Source organism: Hyperolius riggenbachi, chromosome 1, assembly GCF_040937935.1.
Source record: "Hyperolius riggenbachi isolate aHypRig1 chromosome 1, aHypRig1.pri, whole genome shotgun sequence".
In the NCBI taxonomy this organism is placed as follows: domain Eukaryota; kingdom Metazoa; phylum Chordata; class Amphibia; order Anura; family Hyperoliidae; genus Hyperolius; species Hyperolius riggenbachi.
Window position 1 is genome coordinate 253756922 of NC_090646.1, and position 27604 is coordinate 253784525.

The 27604-nt window shown below is 40.8% G+C and overlaps 1 protein-coding gene across 1 annotated transcript in view; it reads left to right on the top strand.

Moving 5' to 3' along the window:
• The first annotated feature begins 913 nt into the window (after positions 1-913).
• Positions 914-27604, top strand: part of EREG (epiregulin) — a 40582-nt gene continuing 13891 nt past the window's right edge. The window contains exons 1-2 of the mRNA XM_068232930.1: positions 914-1173; positions 27085-27180. Coding sequence (XP_068089031.1) covers positions 1131-1173; positions 27085-27180 — 139 coding nt within the window. The 5' untranslated portion in view covers positions 914-1130. The remainder of the gene's footprint in view (positions 1174-27084; positions 27181-27604) is intronic.

A 27604-nucleotide genomic window follows, 5' to 3' on the forward strand; every position in this document is an offset into this window, starting at 1 on the left:
ATCAGCTACTGATTGGAATGAAGTTCAATTCTGGGTTAAAGTTCCACTTCAAGTGACGAGTGATGTGGCTGTTGTTTAATGCCCCGCAGAAGCCGGTAGGAACTGGCCCTATTACTCTGAGCAGCAGCTCTCAGCCTGGGGAGGTGGGAAAGCATGGCAAAGTCAGTCCATTTTACTGCTTACTGCTGTCTTGCTGGTCTCTCTAGCTATGTAAACCACAGGATTGTCTGGGCAGAGTTACCAATCAAGCAGCGGCGTAACTAGACTTAATAGGGCCCCCCTGCAATATGATAACACGGGGACCCCGAACCCTATGCAGGTCACGTGATCAGGAGCCAATGAATGGCAGCAGAGAGTGGTCTGCTGTGAAGCAATGTCTGAAAGCAGGAAAACATTACACACGCTCCCGGTACTCGCTACACTACATGGCAGGCGGAGGTGGCGGGATGGTTTTTGTGAGTGAACAGGGAGGTTTTTTTTTTGCTAATTGGCTGCACTTGCGGTTGGGGAGAGCAAGGAGGAGGGCCCCCCAAAGCCTCTGGGCTCCCCTGCGATGCCAGGGGTGATTATTACGCCAATGCAATCAAGGTACTTCACTTCATTGTACATTTAGCTGTTTGCCTTCAAGTTCAAATTTAACAGAACAGGGGTGAGTCCTTCATCATAGGTCTGGGTGTGAAGCTTGTTTCAGTACCTGCGCAGCCACCCACCTCTAGCATCCTGTCACATTTTATTGCTCTCAGCAAAAACCTAGGAGAAGGAGGTTTTCTAAGTTTAAGAAACTTCCTGCTGGTGGGTTGAAAGACAAAAGAAATATTCCTCCTCCCTCCCTCAAAGTGCGTCTGTGTTGGAATTGGTGCCAAACCAGTTATCTAGGAGGACTGGTTATATAAATGACGCTGTAGCACAGAGGTCACTGCAGAGCTGAGTAATTGAGAGTTACATTCCTTGTGAGAGGGAAACCTGCCTGAACACTGAGCCTGATTAGTCATTCCTCAGAGTTCTGTACGGGGCTCCTCCGCACACACACAGGCTCTCCCAAGTCCTTACAACTGACAGCCAAGACGAGACTGACAGCCAGCGTCTGCATCCCAACATCAAGGGCTCGTCTCTCCCCACCGGCTGACAGCATGGATTGTTTCAGGAGGATTTCCAGTGTGATAATATTTATCGGTGAGTATACAATGTGCAATTCACCTGGCAGCTCAGACATGTAGGCTTTCCTATAGCCTTCCATAGACTTCCTACTATTTGTCACCAGGAGAAAGCCATCAATTAAACTTGGAGCATTTCATTAGGACCGCTTTAAAGTCAGTAGAGTTATGGAGGCTAATTTATTACGGAAACTCCAAATGACAAAAGAAGGAAAAGTGTCATTGCCCATAGCAACCTGACTAAATACTTGTTTCATTTAACTACTGAAACCTGGTTGGTTGTTTTGGATTAATGCCTCATGCTTGGTGTCATTTTGGTAGGAGTAAGCCCTAGGCTGTGGGCTCATGCTTGAGGACATATTATCACACAATTATTCATATTTGAGAGACCATGTGACAAGAAGAAATGATAATCGCATTTGTAAACAGTGGCCTCAATTCACGGAGCATTATCAAACGTTTAGCAAACACTTTATCAAACGTTTGATAATTTACCTCATGGGTAAAATCTCATTTTAAATTCACTAAGGTGTTATATATTTGTTGAACGTTTTATCGGTAAAACATTCGATAAATATATAACACCTTAGTGAATTTAAAATGAGATTTTACCCATGAGGTAAATTATCAAACGTTTGATAAAGTGTTTGATAAACGTTTGATAATGCTCCGTGAATTGAGGCCAGTGGGATTTATATGTTTGCGTTAAAGGAAAAAATTAACTAAAATAGAAAGTAATGAGTTGATGCTATAAGTATTATAATAGGTTATTTAAAATATTTGCATTCGTTACTATGCATCAGTATATTCAGTGTTTCTTCCATTATTGTCTGAACTGTTTTGCAGTCTAATGTCTGTCTAGACATGTATGTGACCTATGCTTGCATGTATGTAGTTACAGTATGTTGAAACACATGACGAGAACAAAAATCCAACCTAAAGCAAGCCTGCCACTAGTTTTGTCAGCAGTGTAACAAGTCCTTATTGAATTCCCATAGATACAATTGGAGTTATCGCTGTTATTAGGAAAGAATCATTCTTCATGGCTCCATGCCTCCAATTATTTGTAAACTTTCATACTCTGATTGTCACTGCACTGTTTGGATTTTGATTCGGTGTCTTCAGAGTGACAGAGAATAGATAGCTTAGGAACGCAATAGATATTTATCCCTGCACAAGTCAGGTGACTTTAGATATACTGTAATGCTGTGTCTGCAGCCTGGTACCTTGCAATATCTGTGCAGATCAATAAGAGTACATACTGTAAACATGCATTCTCTGCACACCTTGTCACACCATGATCTTTTATAGGACAAGTATGCCAAAAAATATTAAAATAGAGAATACATCCATATAATGTAGATTAATCTCATAGTAGATTCATCTCATAGTAGAATGCACTATGAATTACCTTTTTCCCATGTAGCTGTCACTTACAACAGATAGTTAAAATCTGAAAGTGAATGGGGGATTCTCCGGTATTTCTTTATTTACAATAGCACCTACTGAATGGCAGTTGCTCAGTCCAACTGCCAAAATGGTGTACAAGCAAGTAGGGAAGCTAGCCAGCATCTTTGTATACATCCTTTTTAGGCAGTGCTTTTGTAAAGAATAAACGTATTTCTGAGAACCCCCTATGAAGAGATGGACTAGTCCAAAATCTGTAAGATGTAAGCTTTTAAATGCCTATTGTGAATGACAGCGACATAGGAAAAAATAATTTATAGTGCATTTTACTTAGGAAGAAATGTACATTGTAAAGTTATATATTTAAAATTTTACAATTTTACATTATAGTGGTCCTTTAACTACAGTCCATAATCAAATTGCTATATAAACCCATTTTCCTCAGCTCAGCACTCCTATATGCTTTTATGATATATACGTTTAATGGAAAATAATATAGCGCAAGCAATTTGGCTTTAATTTTGGTCCAAGTTCTTATATGAGTTGATAGTATCCTTACTTATGTGCTTACTTCGCCATCCTGTTGAGTGCAGCAGTACAAAGACTTAGCAGCAGGAGAATGTAGCGTTTGAATGTGCCTGCCTGTTTTTGATTACCCATGAAAAAAAAACTATTTTTTTAATGAGGCAAGCATTAATGTACCTAAATAAATCATACTGTAATGCTGGTACACTACAAATATAAAACAATGATAGAAATGTCTTACAGTCTGAGTAATGCAGTAAATTGAAGTCATTACATGAGAAAATTGCATGTCTTTTGAGTACAAGCTTGTATTTAAAAAAAATAAAAATATTAAATTAGTAAGAACAGGTTCATGTAAATGTATGTATTCTCCAAGGCAAGACAGTGCTTGACAACAGCTGCTTCCGCCACATTCTGTGCATTCTTCAGCTAGGTGTCATTTTTCTACGTCTGTAATAAACCTGTGATGCCATTTCTGAAAGGATGGGTGCAGTAATGTAAATTACCTATAAACCAAAATAAAAGGTGACCTGATAGACAGACCTTTTACAACGATGTTGCAATAGTCTCCATACTGTAGCTTGAGTCAGTACGTTCACGTTGAGCTGTGTCTCTGAACAATCAGCCATTTTATTGTGAGAAATGCTCCTCTAAATATTGTCCACTGGGGTCATAATTGGAATGGTGGACCCAGTGGCGTAGCAATAGGGAATGCAAAGGTTGCAACCGCAGCAGGGCCCTTGGACTAGGGGGGGCCACTAGGGGCCCTCCCTCACCCACAGTATCAGCTCTCCAATGGTGCTATGCTGATAATGATCACCACTTCTATGCTTTGAATAGTGGTAATCATTAACAAACTGTTCCCCTCCTCTGCTTACACCTCTCTTACTGTGGATGTCCTTGGCAGGTTTTGTTGCGATTTATAAATTGGTACATGTAAAATTGCTTGGGGGGCCCAATGTAAAACTTGCACTAGGGCCCAAAGCTCCTTAGGTACGCCACTGGGCGGACCATAATCACCAAACAAAATGTTTACAATTGCTTTTAGTTTAAAAAGTTTATTTTTTTTTTTTAATATTATTTTTTTCCTAAAAAACAAAAAAAGGAAATCAAACTTATGTAATACAGCATTGCTAATATTACTCTACAACTGGAATGGAAAGTAAACTGCCTGAGATAGATCCATCTCAACAAAATGTAGGACCTAAAAAATAGACTTGAAAACATGACATGAATGTGTGTAAGACACGTCAAGGCAAACTCTTGGCCTAAGGCATCTGGCTCGCTTGTCGTACCCTGGAGCCAGACCAGGTGTCGTAATATCAGAGGAATCATATTGAGCTTTCTGGCTTCTCACTTATTTGATGCACCTTAAAGGGACACTTAAGTCAAACAAAAAAAAATGAGTTTTACTCACCTGGGGCTTCCAATAGCCCCCTGCAGCTGTCCGGTACCCTCGCCGTCTCCCTCCGATCCTCCTGGCCCCGCCGGCAGCCACTTCCTGTTTCGGTGACAGGAGCTGACAGGCTGAGGACGCGAGTGATTCTTCGCGTTCCCAGACACATTAGCACCCTCTATGCTGCTATATGGTATATGATATATGCTATAGCAGCATAGATGGCGCTATTGTGGCCAGCAACGCGAAGAATCACTCGCGTCCCCAGCCTGTCAGCTCCTGTCACCGAAACAGGAAGTGGCTGCCGGCGGGGCCAGGAGGATCGGAGGGAGACGGCGAGGGTACCGGACAGCTGCAGGGGGCTATTGGAAGCCCCAGGTGAGTAAAACTCATTTTTTTTTGTTTGACTTAAGTGTCCCTTTAAGGTGGCCACACACAATGCAATAAAATGATCTAATTTTACAGCACAGAAAAACTGAAGATTTTTTTTTAATTTGTTCTAGAAATCTGGTCGAATTTACCATTTTTTTCAATAAAAGTTGATCGGGAGTGTTGGATTTTTGAAAATCATTCTTCATGAAAATGTAATGGTGTAGGGTGATTTATAGACCCAAGGAATTTTTATGGAGTTTTATTTTTTTTTTTTTTTGCATAACTAGTTACAATCAGTAAAAAAAAGAAATATAAAAATTGTATGGTGTGAGGTCAGACTGACTTTCATCGGGCAGATAGCTTCATATTTAGGTAATCACTTTATTCCCTGTGCACTGCAAGAAGTTTTGAATAGGGATGATACCATTTATTGGCTAACTTAGAAGAAAAGCAGTAAGCTTTTGGCTGTAAAGCCTGCCTCAGAATGATTCATGTATACTGACAAAATTTAGAACACACCTCATATACACTGGGCATTAAAAAGGAGATACTGCTTCCCTGTGCACTGTAAGAAAACTGAGAATCAGTTCCTGCCACATAGATGTTTCCAATTCTGTGTGCAGTAATGAGTGCTGGACTGGTGACACCTGGAACAGTCCCCATGGAAAGCTCTGCTTGACCTTATCTTCACAAGCAATTTCCCCATTACTGCCTATTGGACTATAATGGCTCTGTTTTATTTATTAGCAAAGCCAAAAAGAGCAGCAAACAAAGATTTCCAACTGCCCGATCTTGCCATCTGTTTGCAAACCTATACATGTTTGCTTCAAGATGACTGCATTAAAGTGTGGAAGGGTTGGGGCCCACTAGCAGTGCTTTCAGTGCACTTGTCGATTGTCAGCAATTTCCAGCGTTCAGCAAAGAGCTAGGACAGTGGAACCCTATCAGGTCGATTCCACTTCAGTGCTTGCAATTTACTTTAAATCAAAAATGTGCTGCCTGCAGTATTTTCTGAATAATTGCAATTGAAGGAATACTGGAAAATCAGGCAATCTTTCAAAATTGATAGGAAAATCGCCTGGCAAAATGTCGAATAAAAGGCCCTTTGTATATGGCCAACATTAGGCCTGGGCTACACGAGTGAGGTTTATCTCTTGAGAGCAAGATATTTTACTCCCATGTAACTGTAGATGTAATGGTGGCTAGTGGTGGATATAATGGAGGCAATAGTTTGGTGGGTATAACCAGGGAAATAACTTATGACACTATTTTGTCTGCCATTATGTCCATTTAACTAGTGTTAAATTAACATTATGTCCACCTAACTAAATATGGAGGTTCAGTCGGTGGGAGTCCACTGTAGTGATGAGTGGCAGGGCAACCATTGTGTCTCCCGGACCACTGGTTGGGAATTAAAGCTCCTTCAACTTATATTCAACTTGTTTTTGCTCTGTTTGTATTACGTTAACTGTACGTGTATGCTGTAATGTTCTCTGTTTTTGCTTTTTATTTTGCTTTTGTTGTTTATACGTATACGTATGTACCATGCTTAACTGTATACGACGCTCTGCTCAATTGTACGCACAAGCTGTAATGTTGTCCTATGTATGCTTGTCCCATGTCTATGTTTGTCCCATGCTTAATCGTGCTTTTTTCTTGTTTTCATCAACGACCCTGTATGCGCCAAAACCAATTCCGGGTACAATCCACTGTTGTACTTGGCGAAATAAATTCTGATTCTGATTCTGATTCTGGTCAAACATTTTTTCAATTTCTCTCAGGTAAAAAAAATGGGCAGTTCGGCTGATACTGAAATCAGTTTATATTAAACTATATTTAGTGATAGCAAGTCATTAATCTTGCTCATGCAGACCTAGTCTAATGCTGGCTGCACATACTGTTTGAGCTATCTTCTAAAAATCTACTAACCACTACACAGTATACGTTGGAACAGTCTAAATATACAGTACCATTTTATAGGTCCCTATATATATATATAGAACAGGTAAGATTGCTCCAAATGATCACTTGCATCCATACATGTCGAGATTGCATTTTATACAGATCTCACCCCAAATATTATCCGTAATAATATTATACCAACCTTTATCTTTGTCAAGCAATGTAGAGAGATCCATAGACCATACATCATTGTTACCACTGCCCTAACTGTGTTGTGTGCTTGAAATAAACTATAAGGCCTGGAACCCACTGAAATCCGCAAACGCAAACCGCAACCGCTAGCGTTTTGTCTGAGCGGTTTGCAAGCGGATTCATGCGCGTTTTTGGTCGTGTTTTGCAACATTGTATTTTTTTGCCCAGCGTTTTGCGTTTTGCGTTTTTATCCTGATTGGTCCTGTGAATTATTTTTCATTTTGTTACAGTGTGCTGAACCGCAAAACGCTAGCAAAACCGCTCAGTTTAGGTTTTGCTGAGCGTTTCCGCTAGCGGTTCAATACTTTACATTGAAGCGCTAACGCTCCCAAAATGCTGCACGTCCTGCGTTTGCGTTTCTGAGAAACGCAAACGCTCCTGTGGAAGTTGCCCCATCCATTAATATTAGCCCAGCGTTTTGGCAAACTGCTAGCGTATCGCAGTGCTGCCAAAACGCTGCCAAAATCGCTCCTGTGGGTTCCAGCCCTTACAGAAAGATCTTTAAGATAATTTAGCTCATTTCTGCAGTTTCAGACGTTTGTTGAGACTACTTATTCTTGCATTACCTGTATGGTTTAATTCCTACATTATAACATATGTCAATAAAAGCAAACATAAGGACTAAGGCCCGGTTCACATTAGCGCTAAAAAATGGTCCGTTCCTGGATCGGAAGGGAACAGATTAGAACGGATGCGTATGGATCCATTATTAACCTATTGTTCCGTTCAAATCCGTCTGTTATAACGGATCTATTCCGCACGATCCGCTGAACAGACTGCAAGTTTCTTGCTGCAGCTATTTTTCCGGACCGCTGAGCCCAGCGGAATCTTAAAGGAAGCTGGAGCATCGCATGGGGCAATGAGAAAACGGAATGTTTCTTCACACTAGTGAAGAAATGGACCATTCTATCCAACAAAATTAACTTTGCTGATGGGGTCGGGGGGCAGATATGGAGAAACGGAAGGAAGTAGTGGAAGGCAAATGGAGTGAAAAACAGATCCGATCAACCGGTATGATCGGATCCTTTTTCACGGATCCATATGCCACTAGCACAAGTGTGAACCAGGCCTCACACAGCCTAAATTACATGACATTATTTATAACCTGCAGACATAGACACATTTGTTGGTACCCTGTCCCATAAAATAATATTTAAATAATTTAAATAGCTTTTAAATGGAAAAAGCAATTTGCAACCATCATTCATTTTTCCATATATAACAAAAATCAGATGTTGCTTTACAGATTTCATTTAAAAGAATATTTTATATAATAACACAGATGAAAATAGCATGGACAAAAATGTACGGACCATTAAACTAAAATCTTGTTGAACACCATTTAGATGCAAATGCTGCAAGCAGGCGATTCTTGTAGCGCTCGTGGGGTTTCTGCATCTCTTAAAGAGACACTGAAGCGAAAAAAAAAATATGATATAGTGAATTGGTTGTGTACTATGAATAATTACTAGAAGATTAGCAGCAAAGAAAATATTCTCATACTTTTATTTTCAGGTATATAGTGTTTTTTCTAACATTGCATCATTCCATAATATGTGCAGATTACACAACACTCAGCATTCAAAATGAGTCTTTCAGAGCAGTCTGTGAAGTAATGACCTCTCCTCTAGCAGAGGAAAAGTAAATAGTCCAGGAACAGTTGAGATAATAAAAGTCAGATAACAGCCCTCTCCACGACTAACTTAGTCGGAGAGCTTAATGGCTTGTTTGCACAAAGATAACAACTGGAGTTTCTCAACTCTTCCTGTACTGGAAACAATTACACTGATGTATCTGATCTTAATGTTTTATTTCTTCGCTGTGCTACACATACAAATCATAATATCATCATTTTTTTTTCGCTTCAGTGTCTCTTTAACGAGTAGTTTGGTGCACATGTCCCGAGCAGACTGCACCAACTGTGCCAACTTTGATAGTTTGAACTCTGTCTTGAGGATGATGCCTCATCTGCTTGCATGTTTCAATTATTTCTATACATGTTCTGTAGGATTCAAATCAGAGCTTCTAGAAGGCCACTTCAAAGTAGTACAATGATTTGTTCTTAGCCATTTTTGTGGGCTTTTAGCTGTGTCCTGCTGGAGGATCCATGGCCTGCGACATAGGCAGAGCTTTCTCTTACAGATCAGTATATTTCAAAATGGCTTGATAGTCTTGAGATCTCATTGGTCTCTGCACAGACCCAAGGTGCCCCATACCCGATTAGGAAAGCTGATCAAAGCATAACTTAGCCTCTTCCATGTTTCACAGTAGATATGATGTTATTTTCTTTGAAAGCTTCATTGATTCCTTTGTGGAAATAGAGCTGATGTGAAGTGGCAAAAAACTCCAGTTTTATGGGTTGTCAACAAGTACATTAGCAAATGAGAATGTCTCACTTTTAATGTTTATTTGAACAGTGGAGTGCTTATTGGTCTTTTTCTATTGTTTTCACTGTCACTCACAACAGTGATGGATACTGCAATGACTCTGATGACCTTGCTCTTAGAGTTCAGTTTGTAACACTTTGGAAGTTGTCCTTGGTTTTTTGCCTGTCATTCTCACAATCCTTCTAATCATTCTAGGGTTTCATGTCCCCAGGGATTAGCTACACTCCCCTGAACCAAACTTCTTAATAATTGTGGTATCTGTCACAGGAACATCACCATGCTGCTTTTTAGATGGTTTTATAGCCATTGCTGTTACCATGCATCGCTATAGTTTTCTTTCTGATCTGCTCAGGCATCTCTTTCCTTTGCCTCCTCTTGCCCATGCTCAGTGTGGGATACACAATGATACCAAACTGCAGAGTGATTCATTTTCTCCATTTAAACCGTCTGAATGACTGCACTATTAAAGACGTGATGCTAATTAAAGTATTTAAAAATAAACAAATATGCCAGCCTCCATATCCCACTCACTTCAGGACAGCTGAAGTGAGAGGGGTATGGAGGCTGCCATATTTATTTCCTTTTAAACATTACCAGTTGCCTGGCATCCAGCTGATCTATTTGGCTGCAGTAATGTCTGAATAAGGGCCTGTTTCCACTGAGCCCAAATCCAAGATGAATCTGCAGTGTTTCCCCTCATACAACAGGGGTGGGGAAACACGGCCCAACTCTTCCACGGTTTGCCGCCCATATTGCACTGCAGTTCCAATCTGGATGGCAAGCTGCAGTTTTATGCAGCAAGCAGCCAAATCACTATAACGTGCATGTCTTGATTTAGCGATAATCAGCAGAATGGGAGTAGTGGTCAGATCAGAAACGGTCTCAACTGCTAGTGGAACCTGGCCCTAACACCAGAAACAAGCATGCAGCTAAACTTGTCAGATCTGACAATAATGCAGCTATGGTATTCAGACAGTCACACACAGAATTATGCTGCAGGGCCTCAGATTTTTCCTCGGCCACGAATTCGGATGCCTTACATAGACTTCTATAAGCTACTAAAATCCATTTGAATTCCTGGGCGGGGAATCGGCACGGAATCGTAGCGATGGAAACCTAGCCCAGTGATCTGCAAACTTGGCTCTCCAGCTGTTAAGGAACTACAAGTCCCACAATGCATTGCGGGAGTCTGAAAGCCACAGTCATGATTCATAAAGGCAAATGCATTGTGGGACTTGTAGTTCCTTAACAGCTGGAGAGCCAAGTTTGCAGATCACTGACCTAGCCTTAGAGGAAGAGGATCAGCAGGACAGTCAGGCAATTGGTATTCCTAACATGGCAGCCTCCATATACCTTTCATTACAGTTGTCCTTTGAGGAAAACAGCCAATCTGATAAATCACTATAACATATCAGTCTTGTACATTTCAGATTATCATTGTAGAATAAGCCATACTTTATCTGTGTTTTTCCTTAATGACATATTGAAGGCATACAGGTACACATGGGACAATTTCTTTGCTTTAATCAATGGTCAGGGGACATTACACTTAAAAAAAAAAAAAAAGTGGAAATGGCCCACGTCTGTTTTGTTATCACTTGTTGCTGATGATCAGCCTGTCTTTAGTGTAAATCACTCCAATAAAAATGTAGGTAGAACAAAGCAAGCCAACATATTTATAATTCTCATATAGATAAGGACGCAGGTTCAAATATGTCTGTAATCAGATCTGTAAGCTGCAGGTAGGCATTAAACAGGAGTGCCTGTTTTTCTTGCATTCCTTAGAATAATAAACTAGCAGAGCTGGAGCTAAGTTACCCGCAGCTGAAAGTGAACCTGAAACCCTAGTGTGGGACATAATGCAGCTATTTAGCAACTGGTATACTGGTGATTTAAATAGAACAATGGTAAATCAATATAAGGAACACACAGGGTGCCCTGGCATACTTCATTATTCTTTATTTCAATGACGACACAGTCTAAAAAAAACAAAAACATATACTGCTGGCAAAGGGATTACCTTATAAATGCTGCATTTGCTCTAGAATGCTCACCTTTGCCAGATCTCCCCCCTGAGGCTAGTGGTGGTAGTACTGCTGAAGCACAGACGGTCCACACCTCTGTCATTTCTCTGGTAACTGTTACTACAGACACATTCCAAAGTGCTGACCTTTCTTTAGTGGATACTGAAATCCTTGCTTGCCCACTGCCAAGTAGGTATTTGGCTATTAGGCATTTGTCACATAGAAACTGTTACAGTTGAGGTTAGTTTATGGATTCTTTCTTTATCCCTTGATCATTTCATCACCAACACCCAGAGACAGAAGCTAGATGAGCTGCACATCAGAGTTTGTTGAGCCACTTTTTAGATTGCTGTCAAAGATAAACTAATCCCCACTGATACTGCCTGTAATGTATTCTATCTTTAGTAACCTTCCGGGACTTCCTTTCAGAAATCAAACACATCACCTTGATGTAATCAGACAAAAAAAAATCCCGGTAATACATAAGAGAAGGGTTAATGAGAAAATGTCTGAGATCTAGAATTAGCATGACTACAAAAATTGGCTACATTGTTGGCCTCGGCTGTGCTTAATTATAGATTGTAAAGTTCATTGCTAACCAAACCCTTATTACACATGAGTTAAGCCAGTTTCTATTTCCTAGGTTAGTCTCCGTATCCATATTCACATACCAACAATTGTCAGGTAATTACTCTACAGCCTGTATTTCATAGTTTGAGAACAATATGCCCCCTGAGAATTCCAATGCGTGAACAACACGCCATTTATCAATGGCATAACTTTCGCCAAAACAGCTAGTAACAGAACAAGAGAACATTACAGAGAAAAAAACGCACACACACCTTTGAAGGAACCATTCATCCAAAATGTACATGTTAATTATTGGTGAGGGATAAATAAATCTGTCCCTGTCTTTTTATATGTCTTTGGAATGCAATTCAGTAATATCTTCTTCCCATAGTTCAAGTCTGTTAGTAGATTTTCTGCTGGAATCCTTATTAAAATAAAAAAATTATTGGTAATTCTGAAAAAGAAAAGGTGAGACCTCCCAAAACGGTAGCAACATTTGTGCAGGCTTCAATAGCTGCAGCAACCCCATCGTTGGGAACCTAGATATTAAAAGGCCGGTTGGTGATGAAATAGCTCTCCATCACATACCCAAAAACTGAACTATCCCTTTATTGCTGAATCATTCTAAGACGTTTGTGCTGTCAGTGATTATGCTACCAAAATTAAAATGAAAACTGTGTCAGTACAGTGTACCCTGCACACTGAGCAACTAAACTAGAGCTTAAAGAGGAACTCCAGCCTAAACAAACATACTGTCATTAAGTTACATTAGTTATGTTAATTAAAATAGGTAATATAGTCTCTTACCCACCCTGTTTTAAAACAAAAGGCAAATGTTTGATTTCATGATGGCAGCCATCTTTTTGGTTGAAAGGAGGTGACAGGGAGCATGAGGCACAGTTCCAACTGTCCTGTGTCCTGAGCACCTCTCCCAGTTGCTAGGCAACGTGAATAACAACATAGGAAATCCCATCATGCTCTGCACAGCATCAGGGAAAAAAAGCCCTGGAGCTTAAAGGGATACTGTAGGGGGGTCGGGGGAAAATGAGCTGAACTTACCCGGGGCTTCTAATGGTCCCCCGCAGACATCCTGTGTTGGCGCAGCCACTCCCCAATGCTCTGGCCCCGCCTCCGGTTCACTTCTGGAATTTCTGACTTTAAAGTCAGAAAACCACTGCGCCTGCGTTGCCGTGTCCTCGCTCCCGCTGATGTCACCAGGAGTGTACTGCGCAGACACAGACCATACTGGGCCTGCGCTGTGCGCTCTTGATGACATCAGCGGGATCGAGGACACGGCAACGCAGGCGCAGTGGTTTTCTGACTTTAAAGTCAGAAATTCCAGAAGTGAATCGGAGGCGGGGCCGGAGCATCGGTGAGTGGCTGCGCCAACACAGGATGTCTGCGGGGGACCATTAGAAGCCCCGGGTAAGTTCAGCTCATTTTCCCCCGACCCCCCTACAGTATCCCTTTAAGTAAAAATGCAGCTAAAAATGATGCTTTGGTAAGAAAAACAAAGTTCTGATGCTGTGAAACTGTTAAAGAAACACCATGCCTTTTCAGTTCTGCTGAGTAGATTTTTAGTCCGGAGGTTCACTTTAAGTAAAGCAGTATTACCATCTTCTTTATTACCTCATACTATGTGAAATGACCCAGTTCTCACCAACTATTAATAGAAAGATGAGTAAGCTCCCTTTATTGCTTAACGGACAATTTGCTTAAATATTTAAAGTGAACCTGAAGTGAAAATAAACTTATGAGATGATGCATGGTATGTGTAGTACATATAATAAATAGAACATTAGTAACAAAGAAAATAGTCTCATATTTTTTATTTTCAGGTATATAGCTTTAATTATAGCATTGCATCAGACTGTCACGGTTGCAGTTTAGAATCCACACTCTGTCTTTAAAGCTGTAAAACAAACAGTACTGAACTTTTCCTGCAGTAAAACCTTATATCAAGCTGTCTCTCACTACTTTTTGGCTGTATAAGCTCTTCTGAAAACAGGACTGACTTTGACAAGCTGTCAACTAGCTCAGAGAAGCTCTTTTGCATAGATAATATTTCAAGTTTTTTTTAAATTCTTCCAGTACTGGACAACAGAAAGGGACTTCACATAATTTCTTCGTGCAAAATCATTTCTTGTGCACTGCAGTATTACCGACGTTTGGTGCATCCAGCACATGACATAAGTCGCTTCAGGTTCACTTTCAAGCTTTAGGTTAAGCACTCTTCCTGTTCTTTTGAACTCCATGGCTATAATATAACTTGCCCCACTCATATTGAATAACTACTTTTGCTAATTAGTGGTTGCAGCACACTAGGGGTAATACTTTGCCCAGATTATACATATAATACACCCCTGGTGGTCTATGGGGCAAGAAATGACACACATACACTCATACACATAAACAATGACAGTTTTACGCTGATGGGCAGGAAGTGATGGAAAGTGTACCAGAGAGGGAAACCGTAATAAGAACCCAATCAGATTCCAATACTTTTCCTCATTATCTGAAATTAGAATATTTCTTAGGAGTATAAAATAGTTTTTTCAACCCTTCTAAACTTTTACATCTAAAAAATGTACAAGAGGTTAACTTTTGCACATGCCAGAAAACCCTCTGAGCATAGCAGCAGGGATGAAGGAGGGAGGGCTATATGACTGCACCAGTGTGGGGCATGATCTGTCATCTCCTGTAATCAGGGCCATTTCTAGACGTTTTGCTGCCTGCGGCAAACTTGTGAGGATGCGCCCCCTCCTCAGTCAGTACAACAGTGCCACCTCCTCCGTTCTGCTGTGCAAGTCAAATGAAACAGTGCTGCTCTGGTGCCCGCCCCCCCCTCCCCCTTTCTCACTCACTGCCAGACTCCTCACACAGCACAACAAGCTGCTTTTCCTCAATGATGACCTCTTCACCTTGCTCTCCTCTCACTTCTCCTCCTACTCTGCCTGCATGCTGTTACAAAAATGCTGCCCTTGTATTCTCTGCACCTGATGCAAATGTTTCACCTTGCTTCATGAGAGAACCGGCCCTGCATGTAACCTTGTTGTTCTTTCACTACCTATAAACCATTTGTTATTGCTAACACTCGCTATGTTATGTACTGTTTCAGCTCCTTCTGAGTTAAACTTGTGGATCGCGACTGCTAGTTAATTTGTAATCAAGCAAAAGATATGCAATCAATGAGTGTGTCCACTGTCCAAAGTTCATCATGAATATAAATTTAAAAGGCCTGAACTGCATAAGCTTAGTCACTTAGATGGCCGAGCCTCAACTAGGGTCATGAAAAGTGTTTCCAAACTAATCATTAACCTGACAACAAACCCTCCTTTTACTTTTGGATACTTCACTTTAAAGGGATAATTAAGCCATGAGAAAAAAAAATATCATTTTTACTTACCAGGGTCTTCTACCAGCCTCCTGAGCCGTCCTGTGCCCTCGCAGTCACTCATGGATCCTCCCTCCCTCGCTAGCTAGTTTTGTTTTCGCCGACAGGCTTACTTCGCCTGCACAGGCCTGGCCACACGTCTCCTTCTTTGCGTTTCCAACCGCAATAGCGTCTTGCTATTGTGGACGGGAATGCGAAGAAGGCTACGCGTGGCCAGGCCTGTTAGAAGCCCTCGTAAGTAAAAATGATTTGTTTTTCATGGCTTTAGCATCCCTTTAATGCCTGGTACACACTATGCAATTTCCCATCAGATAGACAGGTCAAATCAATTATTTCCGACAGGTCTGATCTGATTTTCGATCATTTTTCTGATTGATTTTGTATATAAGTGATCGGAAAATTGATCAGGAAAGCAATTAGATATTAGATCGGACCTGTCAGAAATAATCGATTCGACCCATCTCTCTGATGGGAAATTGCATGGTGTGTACGAGGCATAATAGAATGTTGTTGCATCACATTCACCTTGGTATGCCCTACAAAAATGGTAACATGTAATACAGGTGCTTGAAGAATGTTAACACAGAAATATAATGTGGATTCTGCCCAGCAGAGACACACTGAGCAATGAAATTCTGACAGCGGTTCTCCTTTTTTATACATAACTTTAAAAACCTAACTCCATACATTTTATAATTGCCCCTACACTTCCCCACCTGTTAGACATTTATTAATTAAATTGTGTCAAATGATAAAAGATGCCTATCTTAATTTTGCTTGTACAGCCTAAAGTCACATGACTAGCAGTCCTTATCACTCAGATCACTCTCTTTGGTGAAGTTTGGACACTATCATAGTCGTGTCTCTTATCCTTCTGTGGTTTGACAGGGTGCCAATCACCCATACAAGCAATGTCCGTAAGATATTTAGTATAGTTCTGGACAGTCACACACCTCCTCTGCAGTATGTATTAGGACCCGTTTCCACTGGCCACTGCGCGCGGCTGCAAGACGCGCTGCGGCACTTCCGGGTCTGCGGGAACGCAGACGAATCCCAGAAGCCGTGCCATGCACGGCTATGGGATTCGCTGCCTCCCATGTGAAATCTGTGGGCAATGCCGGCCGAATCGCTAGGGCAAGCGATTCGGCCAGCGGTGCCATTACTTCCTATGGTAGAGTTTCCCAGAGCGATTTGCCTGTGGGGAAACTCTTCAAATTCGGCCTGGTTTCCACACTAGTGGAAACGGGTCCTTATGCCGCCACTGCTTATTTTGGGTGCCAGGTGATGCCGATAGTAACAACATTGCTAATATATAGTTTCCAGAAATCTGGCACTTGTAACTAACCTTCCAGTACCCTATCCCACTAACCTTCCTACACCTATGCCTAACCCTAACCAATAAATCTAACGTCCCCCTAAAATATCCCTAACATTAATCCTCCTACAAGTATGTCTAAACCCTAGCTTGTTCACCCAGCGATATATGGTAGCTGGCGCTTGGCAATACAATCGGCAAAAGTCAACATTTGGATAAAGAAAAGCCAAGTGCTGGTGCTGAAAATAAGCACCCGGTGCCCCATAGCTGCAATGTGAGTAGCATTTAAACGGATAGCTCACAAGCCACAAAAAGGCTTCCTTCCTCTCCACCATTCTGTCAAATATCATTCTGAATTATATTCTGAGATGGGACCTAACTGGATCAATGCTGATATGGGTTTCCAGCTGCTCCATCCAGCCAATAGAGGTCATTGTTCTGTGAGCAGAAATTGTGTTATCTATTAAAAAATGAGAAGCCAATCTTTGTACATAAAACCTGTTCCCTCTAATGGCAGTAGGTGGTCACAACAGCTCATATTAAAGAGACACTGAAGCAAAAAAATAAATAAATTATAATATAATGAATTGGTTGTGTAGTATGGATAATTGCTAGAACATTAGTAGCAAAGAAAATGTTCTCGTGTTTTTATTTTCAGGTATATAGCTTTTTTTTTTATAACATTACATCATTCTCTTATATTTGCAGTTAACACACTACTCAGCATTCTAAATGATTTTACAGAGAAGGCTAGTGAACTTTTGAACCCTTCTCTGCAGAGAAAAAGAAGATACAATGACTGACAGTTGAGATAACAAGCTTCAGAAGACAGAGCTCTCTGTGACTTTAAAAGTTGTGGAGCTCAATGGCTTTTTTGCATAGATAACAACTGGAGTTTCTTAACTCTTCCTGCACTGGAAACAGTATTAGACTTATGTCTCTGCTCCCAATGTTTTATTTCTTAATTGTACTACACATACAAATGATTATATCATAATTTTTTTTCGCTTCAGTGTCTGTTTAACAAAGCTCTTTCCAGCTGCTAAACCTCATCTCTGTATGTAGCAAAATGCTGAATACATGTCCCAGGAGCCATTTCCATCAAGGGAGACTAGTTGAAAAGGAAATGATGAACCAAAAAAGTATAAATATAGTGTAAATACTGTATATCCCTTTAGCAATAAATATGAATTAGCATAAATACTAACCCTGTTACACGGTTGCCAGCTTTACTGCCCTTCTGCCGCATTTCCATGCTACATAAATAAAGACTTGTATTAATAGCTGCTGGTGTATGAATAAATGTATAAGATGACACATTGACTGAAGCAGTCAATGTGATGCGCATTCTCCATTGGTGAGAACAGTAAACCTTCTGCCGTGTCATCATCATATTCTGTTCACATGGCCTATTGAAAATGACAAAGAGGGCCAGCTATTTTAAGATTTGTCTTATCAATGCTTTCTCTCAAACAGTACTAATAACTCTAATCCTCTGCAATTGTAATCACATTCCACAAAAACCGCATAAGTGTTTGTTGTTCTGTTGAGAATGACATTCCATTAAAAAGCAGTGTTCTGTATTTGTAAATGCTGGGAAAGATGATGTAACTCTGTGCATTCTCAGTGTAACAGTAATCTATTACCCAGAGTCGACAGCAGATGAATGCACTTTACCTAATAATGATAACAGCTTTTTGTATTCAGCGTAACCGAACAAACTTGAGTTATTTAACAGAACAAAATATCTAAAATATACCGTAACTGAAAAAAAAAATGAATAAACAAGAGGGAAAGACAGACTTTAATTCTATGTTACATTTAATTACCTTTAAAAAATTACCTTTAATTAATTGTTAAATATAGTGTAAATGCTCCCATTGCTATTTACTTTTTCAGAACTGCCATGTCCCTGGTTCTGTTCCTTTTACACGAGCAGCTTCTGAGTTTTGACCCAAAACAAGTTTGTAGATCATAAATGTCTAACAGATCTAGCATGCAGAGCCATCAGATTTGGCCCACAAGTATTTCCCCCACTTTGCATTATGTTTAGCTCACTCTAGACCAGCAGGGAAGCTATATTGGATGTGAAGTCCTAGGTCACTAGGGAAGCCATATGGGGAGGAAGGGGAAATCACTAGACACGAGGGCCCATATGCAATAAGTGTTTCTCATGAATTATCTCCTAGGAGATAATTTTCATATTCTTTTTAAAATAACTTATAAGTATGTTACAATTGAAACAACACCTAAAAGTTGGTGAAAAGGTACTATCAAAATTATCCTGAGTATTTTCTTGCTTGCTGGTGGGTGGTTCAAAAGCCATTTTATGACAAGGTGTGAAAACCCAGGAGAAAAAGGGAATTGCATATGGGCCCAGGGAACTGTATAGAGGAGGAAGGTGGGTTGCTGGACACCAGGGAACTGTATAGAGGAGGAAGGTGGGTTACTAGACACCAGGGAACTGTATAGAGGAGGAAGGTGGGTTACTAGACACCAGGGAACTGTTTAGGGGTGTGAGGGGGAGCAGTAGACACCAGGGAACTGTTTAGGGATGTGAGGGGGGAAACTAGACGCAAGGGAACTGTATAGAGTAGGAAGGTGGGTTACTAGACACCAGGGAACTGGTTAGGGGTGTGAGGGGGAAACTAGACGCAAGGGAACTGTTTAGGGGGGACCAATAAAAAACAAGGGTACTGTATAGGAGTGGGAGGGGAACCACTAGACACCAAGGAACTGTATAGGGGTGGGAGTGGGGCCACTAGACACTGAGGAACTGTGTAAGGGAGGGAGGGGGGCCACTAGATGCCAGGGAGCTGTACAGGGGAGGGAGGACAACTAAACACCAGGAAACTGTATAGGGGAAGGAGGGTGGCCACTAGACACCAGGGAACTGTAGAGGAAAATGGGGGAGGGAAGTTAGACATCAAGCAACTTTATAAAGGAGGGAGGTGGCCACTAGACATTGAGGTTGGCCCATGACTTGTGCATTTTCACCCTACTTTGTATTTGAGCGATACCCCTGACATAAAGTCTTCTGACTCAACTGGTTGCATATGATTCTAACTCTACTGAAACCAAAGGTTTAGCCTGACAAATTACAACTTCTCGTTAAAGCACACATGAAGTGAAAGGTATATGAAGGCTGCCATATCTATTTATTTTTAAACAATGCAAATTGCCTGTCTGTCCTGCTGATCCACTGCCTACTTTTAGCCTGTCGTATACCTTGTGCAAGCATGCAGGTCAGGTGCTCTGACTGAATTAGCTAAATGTGTGTTTCAGGTGTGTGATTCAGACACTATTGCAGCCAAAAAGATTGTCAGGACTGCCAGGCTGCTGGTATTGTTTAAAAGGAAATAAATATGGCGGCCTCCATATCCCTTTCACTTCAGGTATCCTTTAAAAAGAGAAAAATGGCAGCCTCCCTGTTCCTCTCACTTCAAGTGTCCCTTAAAGTAATTTACTTTAGCATCCATAAAAAAACAAAACACCAGTGCCTTTAATTTATCACAGTGGAATGTTCAGTCAGATTTATGTGGCGGGCCAGTGCATCACTTTGTGGGGGTCTGAGACATGTCCCTTTTTTACCAACTGTTTACATTCCACTAGTTCAGCTCTATACATTTCAAGGATTAATGCCAATATTTATGTTCATACAAAATATCGCCATTCCACAAAAAAAATGGATAATGGATGCAATGGATGGAATAACAGCAACAACATATAGAATAACACAATGCTATGTCACAGGATATTAAACCCCCTACCCCAGAGCTGAAGGCAGCTTTTGGGAGTGGCCTTATTGTCAGCATTCCTTTTAGCATATATTACTATGTAAGGCTTTAAATATGTCTTGAAATAATGGTGTACTAAAGCAAAGTCCAGTCTGTAAGATACAGATGTATTTATTGTTATGAAGTGGTTTATGACAGATAGCTAGTTCCTTATGTAGCTGATAATGTAATGGCTCACGTGACAACCAGTAATCAATAGTGCTATCAAGCTGCACAGCATAGTAGTCATATATGATTTGATGTGCGGGGCTTTACAGGCATAAGTAAGGGGCGGAGGTATGTGCTAAGCTACTTGTGACGGCTCCCTGTTTCTCATTGTTAGAAGCTTCAAAGAAGTGCTGACAACTCTACACACACGTACAGAAAACAGGGCTTGGCGCACACTTTGATCTCACCTTTTACCCGGACTTGTGTGAAAATGATGACACTGGTGCTAACAATAACAAAGTTAACAATTTACGCAATGCTGTCCTACTCCAGATTTGCTAAAAAATAATTCTTAAAGAGAGTCTGAAGCCTCCAAAAATACCTGATTCTACTTCACAGTCCTCTTTAGCATTAATGCCATAGGTGAAACGCTGCATCCCCGCGGCTAGAAGCTCAATTAATAGCCCCGATATCCCCGGGTGCAAATTTCGGGGGTCCTTCTGTGTAGAGTCAGAGCTTTGCGCAGTAGCTCTGCCTCTAGTCGCGTCAATCTGCGCGGATCTCTGCCTCTCCCCGCCCCTTTCAGTCTTCTTTCACTGAGAGGGGTGGGGGAAAGGCGGCGATCAGCGCAGATTGACACAAATGGAGGCAGCGCTACAGCGCAAAGCTCTGCCTCCCCCGGGCAGCAAAATCCACAACCTGGAAAGTCGGGAATTTTTGCCCCAGGAATTTGGGGGTATTAATTGAGCTTTCAGCCGTGGGGATGAAGCGTTTCATCTATGGCATTCATGCTAAAGAAGACTGTAAAGTAAAAACAGTTTTTTTTTGGAGGCTTCAGAGTCTCTTTAAAGGACAACTGTAGTGAGAGGAATATGGAGGCTGTCATATTTATTTCCTTTTAAACAACACCAATTGCTTGCTTGGCAGCCCTGCTGATTTATTTTCCTGCAATAGTGTCTGAATTACACCAGAAACAAGCATGCAGCTAATCTAGTCAGATGTGACAATAATGTCAGAAACATCTGATTGGCATATCAGTGAAAGGTATATGGAGGCTGCCATATTTATTTCTTGTTAAACAATGCAGATTGCCTGGCTGTCCTGCTGATCCCCTGACTCTAATACTTTTAGCCATATACCCTGTACAAGCATGCAAATCATGTGCTCTGACTGAATTAGCTACATGCTTGTTTCAGGTGTGTGATTCAGACACTTTTGCAGCCAAAGAAATCAGTAGGTCCTGAATTGTAAACCTATATTCTATCGTTCCCCTAATAAGAAAGAAAAGGAAATTTCTGTCTTAAAGTTAATGCATGGGCAAACTGCTGATTAATGACTTCCATTGTAACTATGGAGAGTATGTTATTAGTTACAAAACATGGAGTCAGTGTTTGCTTTTGGACTAAACAGATTAGGGCATTACCTTCCTGAGCATAGACAGACTGCTATTCCATTTCATTTAACTCATTGCTTCCACATAGCATTTGTCTTGTTGAGGCTGAATGACACTGGAGAATTTATATTGTTATATTATGAATTAGAACGTTCCTTTCTGCATCTCCCAAATGACTGATACTTTTTAGGGCCCATTCACACTTAAAAGCACAAAACGGTAGTGCTTAGCGCTACTGTTTTGTGCGGGTGGTTTTACTACGATTAACGCCGTAAAATCAGTGTATACTCCCGCGATTAAGAGCGATCGCGATCAGCACTTGTTTAAGCACTGTACTGCGATCGCTTGAGAGTTGTGGCTAAATGCTGCAGGCAACACCTTTCATGATTGCCATTAATTGCAGAAAACCCGCAATCAACGGCAATCGCGGCAGTGAGATCACTGCCAATTGCACTAGCGCTTTAAAAAGAGCTAGTGCTTCGGCGATTAGTGGGGATCACCTGCTAATCGTCCAAGTGTGAATGGGCCCTTAGAGCTGTTAATCTGCCTTGCTGCTGCTATTGCAGGGAATTGATATAGTTACTCACTAACAAGGCTGAAATGCACAGGGGGCAAGGTAATGGCATACATAGAAAAACAGCCCTGGGAAGTTTGGATGCAGGGTAAAGCCAAAAAATGGCTCATTCTGCTCCTGCAAAAGTCCCAGCAGTGTTAATTACTATTCCCTCTCCAGGCTGTCATGGACTCAGGGGTAAGATGGAATCCAGCGATTGCTGGTGGCAGAATTACGCTGTCTTTAAAGTAATTTGGGCTCCATCTTTTGACGGTGCCCAAATTACTGTCTGAGTGCCGCTACAGCCATAATTCACATCACAGCCTATAGCGGGGGCATGGTGCGCCCACATTTCCCTGTGCCATTTAGCGCAGTTTCTGAATATTGTGCATGCCATTGAATTAACATTACTCTGACATATTGGACTCGATTCACAAAGCGGTGCTAACCCAGTTAGAGACTTTAGGCGTGATAACCATTGCACCACGCTGGCGAAAAGCCAGTTTAGGCGTGATAAGTTTAGGCGTGATAAGTTTAGATAAGTTTAGATCGCACGCAAAGTCCCGCACGCAAAGCAGCTCCATTAAACTCTATGCGAAGTGCACCAGACTTTCCTAGCCCAAAACTTTTGATCAGCTGTGCACTGCGGTGCTAAACCAGTTAGTGCTATAGTTATCACGCCTAAACTTATCACACCTAAACTTATCACACCTAAACTTATCACACCTAAACTTATCACGCCTGAACTTATCACACCTAAACTGAGTTTAGGCGTGATAAAGGGCTTTTCACCAGCGTGCTAACTGTTAGCACCGCTTTGTGAATCAAGCCCATAATCTCAGAGGGAATACAGACACCAGAGATGCTTTCATATAAAAATGTATGTACTCTTGTGCTTTCTGAAGAGCACATTCAGAAGTTTCTGATGCCATCATCAATGTACACTCGCAATATTATTATCTTATCAAGCCAAGGTCCACCTGTGGGGTGCTTATGTAACACACACTGAGCTTCCTTATTTGTAAGTCAAATAAAGAAAATCTTCTGGTTGTTAGATGATGATTCTTAGTTGTAGTGTTAGTTGTAGACTCCTACTCTGGTAGATGTGCAGGGCATAACCCATTTACAATTCTGTCTTTTAAGTGGATTTTAGCATGTCGCTTTTTGTCGGTCCTAACTTTGATCAGAACCTTCAATTTACAACTAACCATTATGGTGACAAATTGCTAACGCTACCTCCTACTTTTCACTTGACTCTAACCTTTTTCCTGTACTATTACTAACATAAGTTTAACCTGACTCGTCTACCTAACCCTAACTAATAAGTCTAGGTAATCCTAACCATGACTAACACTAACTGAACTCTCACACTAATCTTCCATGACCTGACTGCGACATGTCTGAGCTCGAAACTAGCAATAGATACCTACTGACTTTTGGAATGCTCATACATTTATTTAGGAAATGCGACTTCAAAGTTAACTGATTAGACCTTCTCAGTCTCTCAAGAAAATGTAAATAGTATGTAAGTTGCTATCCTGTGTTGTGTTACACACATTCCTACTGCATTATTTTTTTATTTTAAAGAGGAATTCCTATGAACTCCATTTTCCTGGATTTCCAGACAAGAAAAGTCCAGCTACCTTATGCGCCACCGCATCATACACTGGGCACTTCAACAGTGACCATGCAGATGTTACAATGTTATTAGTATCACATACCATAGGTGAGATGGCAACAATCAGTCCCATCAGGATCCTAGTAGGTTTCTAGTACATGCTGTGAATAATGGGAGGTCCCATTTTGGTGACATGTGAGAAGACAACTGCATCGCTCTCCCACAACCTCAGAGCAACAGTATCTAATTACCTGGTCAACCTCAAAACTTTTGGAACCAGAACCTTACATCATGCTGCCCCTTTCCTTAGGAACTCCTTGCCACACCCAATCAAGTCAGCTCCATCCCTGGAGGCATTTAACGCCAAACTCAAAAAGCCACCTGTTTAGCCTGGCACTTATGGACACATTACTTTTTAGCCTATATCACATTCCATCCTACAAGTATTTACTCATCTGAGATGTACCTATTCACTTTGAGTTCTATGGGACAAAATTCCTTTGCAAGTTATAGTTTAGTTACAAGGCTGTTGCCATGATTCCGTTACCTTTTTTACTCATAGGAGATTTTTTTTCATCAAATCTTCTACATATCCTTTCAGCACCTAGCAAATGGAAAATTAATATAACGTATGTACAAAGTACTTTCAAACTTAAATAATTTTCGGTCACATTGTTTAGAGTACTTTTTTGCTTGCTGGTGAGGTAAAAAAGTATTTTACTGATAAGGTGTGAAAACATCTCCTGTGGAAAACTTTACTGTGTCTTTTCCACAAATAGCGTAAAACTTTTGTACTGATCATTTCAGAGTGATGTTAATACTTGGATTTTGATATACTATTTTGACTAATGCATTTATGCAAGAAGCGTTTCCTGCCTACACAGTTTTAATATGCAAACTAGTAAGTGTAAGCTGCTAATATGTCTAAGGTGTTTCACTGGGATTTGAATGATTAATCAGGTACTTTGATAAAACAACCTGTTTAGTCATATTCTCAAGTATATTTCTTTGTAAATGTGTCATTTATCTATACTTCCTCTTTCAAGCAGGTTTACTGGGACATAGTGTAGCTATGTTTGCTTTCTTGGCTTGTTGGAGACGTGGTTATGCTAGTGGGTGGATTGAGGATGTAATGAGTGGGGAGGCACTCCTACAGTCTATCACTACCTTTTCTGCAAGGATAAATATTGAATTTGTCACACATTATGGACTGACACCAGGCTTCCGACTGTGCAGGCAAAATTGCTTGACAAATAACTACAGAGTGTTTGATGTTGAACAAATGGTTGTTTCCGAGTTCAAAGTACACAGAACATAATGGAAGCTTGGTACAGCTCGCTAAGCTGCATTCATTATGTCTTTATTTTTATTGTTTGCTTACTTCCCTTTTTTGCACTAATCAGTTAATGATGCCCGACTGAATAGCACTAGTAATACTAGTACTAATCCTGCTTTTCATATTTTTTAGCTTTTCATTCCAGTGTTCTGCTCTGTTATGAACAGTGGGGTTTTGTAAATACTGTAATATTAAAACACAGAAAAGAAAAAATATAAAAACTACAGATCGGTAAATTTTTAATCTGCCCCAGAACAATAAGTCAAAATCAGTGGTACAGGAAGGAACATGGGGTGGACTCCATCTATGGTTGGTGTGTGTGTGTGCCCGGTGCAAATCTCAGCCAGGGCACTATTTGCATGGAGATTGCATGTTCTCCTGGTGTCTGTGTGTTCTTCCTCCGGGCACTCCGGTTTCCTTCCACATTCCAAAAACATATATAGAAACGTTAATTGACATCTCCCTAAATTGGTGCAATCTCCTTGTCTGTCGCTCTCCTGCCACCTGATTGGGACCACTCCGGTCCACCATGAACTCTACTGCATCACTTACTTATGCCTGCTCCCTTTCCGCTAATTCTGCTGCTCTGACTGACAGTCCCTCCACTGCAACTTACAACGCTGTCTACAATCAGGCTATTCCTTACATAATTGCACTTCCAAATATTCCCCTAGTCACTCCCTGGTAACAAAATTATTCTTTATTTCTCTATCATTTCCTACGGCATACCCAGAGAGCTGATGGTGATCCAAAATCACCAGGAAAGTATAGGGGGCTAAAAGAGACAGAAAAGACCTCCTACTAAAAAGCAGCACTGAATACAATTTTGCTTTCTTAAAACATAAGGTACATGCAATAATTCAAGTTTAAGTGAACAACTGTGGTTTCCAATGATGCATCACTTCCAAATATGCAAATCATCTTTATACTCCCTAAAGCAAAGCACAGATCCAGAGCCGCCTGTGAGCCTATAGCTTATACATTTTACAGAGCCACATCAATCCAACATGCATCCAGCCTGTTTCGGTTCATGTCTTATCCTCATCTCTTCTCCACCTTGCATATAAGATTTTCCATGTTGCTCCCCTCCTCTGGAACTCTTTTCCACAACCTTTTTGGCCCTCACCCAACCTTAACAACTTCCTGACACTCTAAAAACGAATCTCTTCAGGCATGCATGGCATATGATCTGGGACACTTTAACTAGTTACTGACTTCCTACGCTCTCACCTTGTATATAGTTTATTGGCTTGCCCTACCTTTTCCCTAGCGTTTCCGGTACTATTACATAATATACATATCTCTCTTCCACTTCTGTGCAATTTACAATCTGAGTTATCCAAGTGTGTATTATCTGTATTCCCCTCAAATAATCTATAGCGCACAGTGAAAACTGAATGAATTGGTAACGGGTATCACTTAATTGGCATTACTATTCACTTCTGTGCATCTAATTACTGCCACACACCACTGTATAGTGTACAATGATGTAAATGGATCAAATATATACTAAAAATTGCATGACTTGCTTTCCTTCGACAGTGTTTCACATGCTACAGCTTGTCTATGCAACAACAACAGCGGTCATTCCTCTATGCAAACCTGGGGATCCTGTGGAGAATTGTACATCTGCAATAGGTAAGACAGAGTTTCATTTTTCAGCATTAATGTGACACGAAAGCGAAAAAAAGTATGATATAATGATTTGTACTGTATGTGTGGTACGGATAATTAATAGAACACTAGTAGCAAAGAAAAGAGTCTTATATTTTTATTTTCAGTTACCGGTATATAGCCGTTTTTTTCTATAGCATTGCATCATTCTCTAATATTTGCAGTTTAAAATTACACTCAGTATTTTAAATGATGAAACAGAGCAGAGCTACTGACCCTTTGAATTCCCTGGCAGAAAAACCTTAAATAAACAAGGAATAGTGAGAAAGAGGTTGAGATAAGTGCTTCAGAAAATAGCACTTCTCTCTGACTAAATTAGTCAGAGAGCTCAGAAAAGCTCTTTTGCATCGACAACAAGTGATGTTTCTTAAAGAGAACCCGAGGTGGG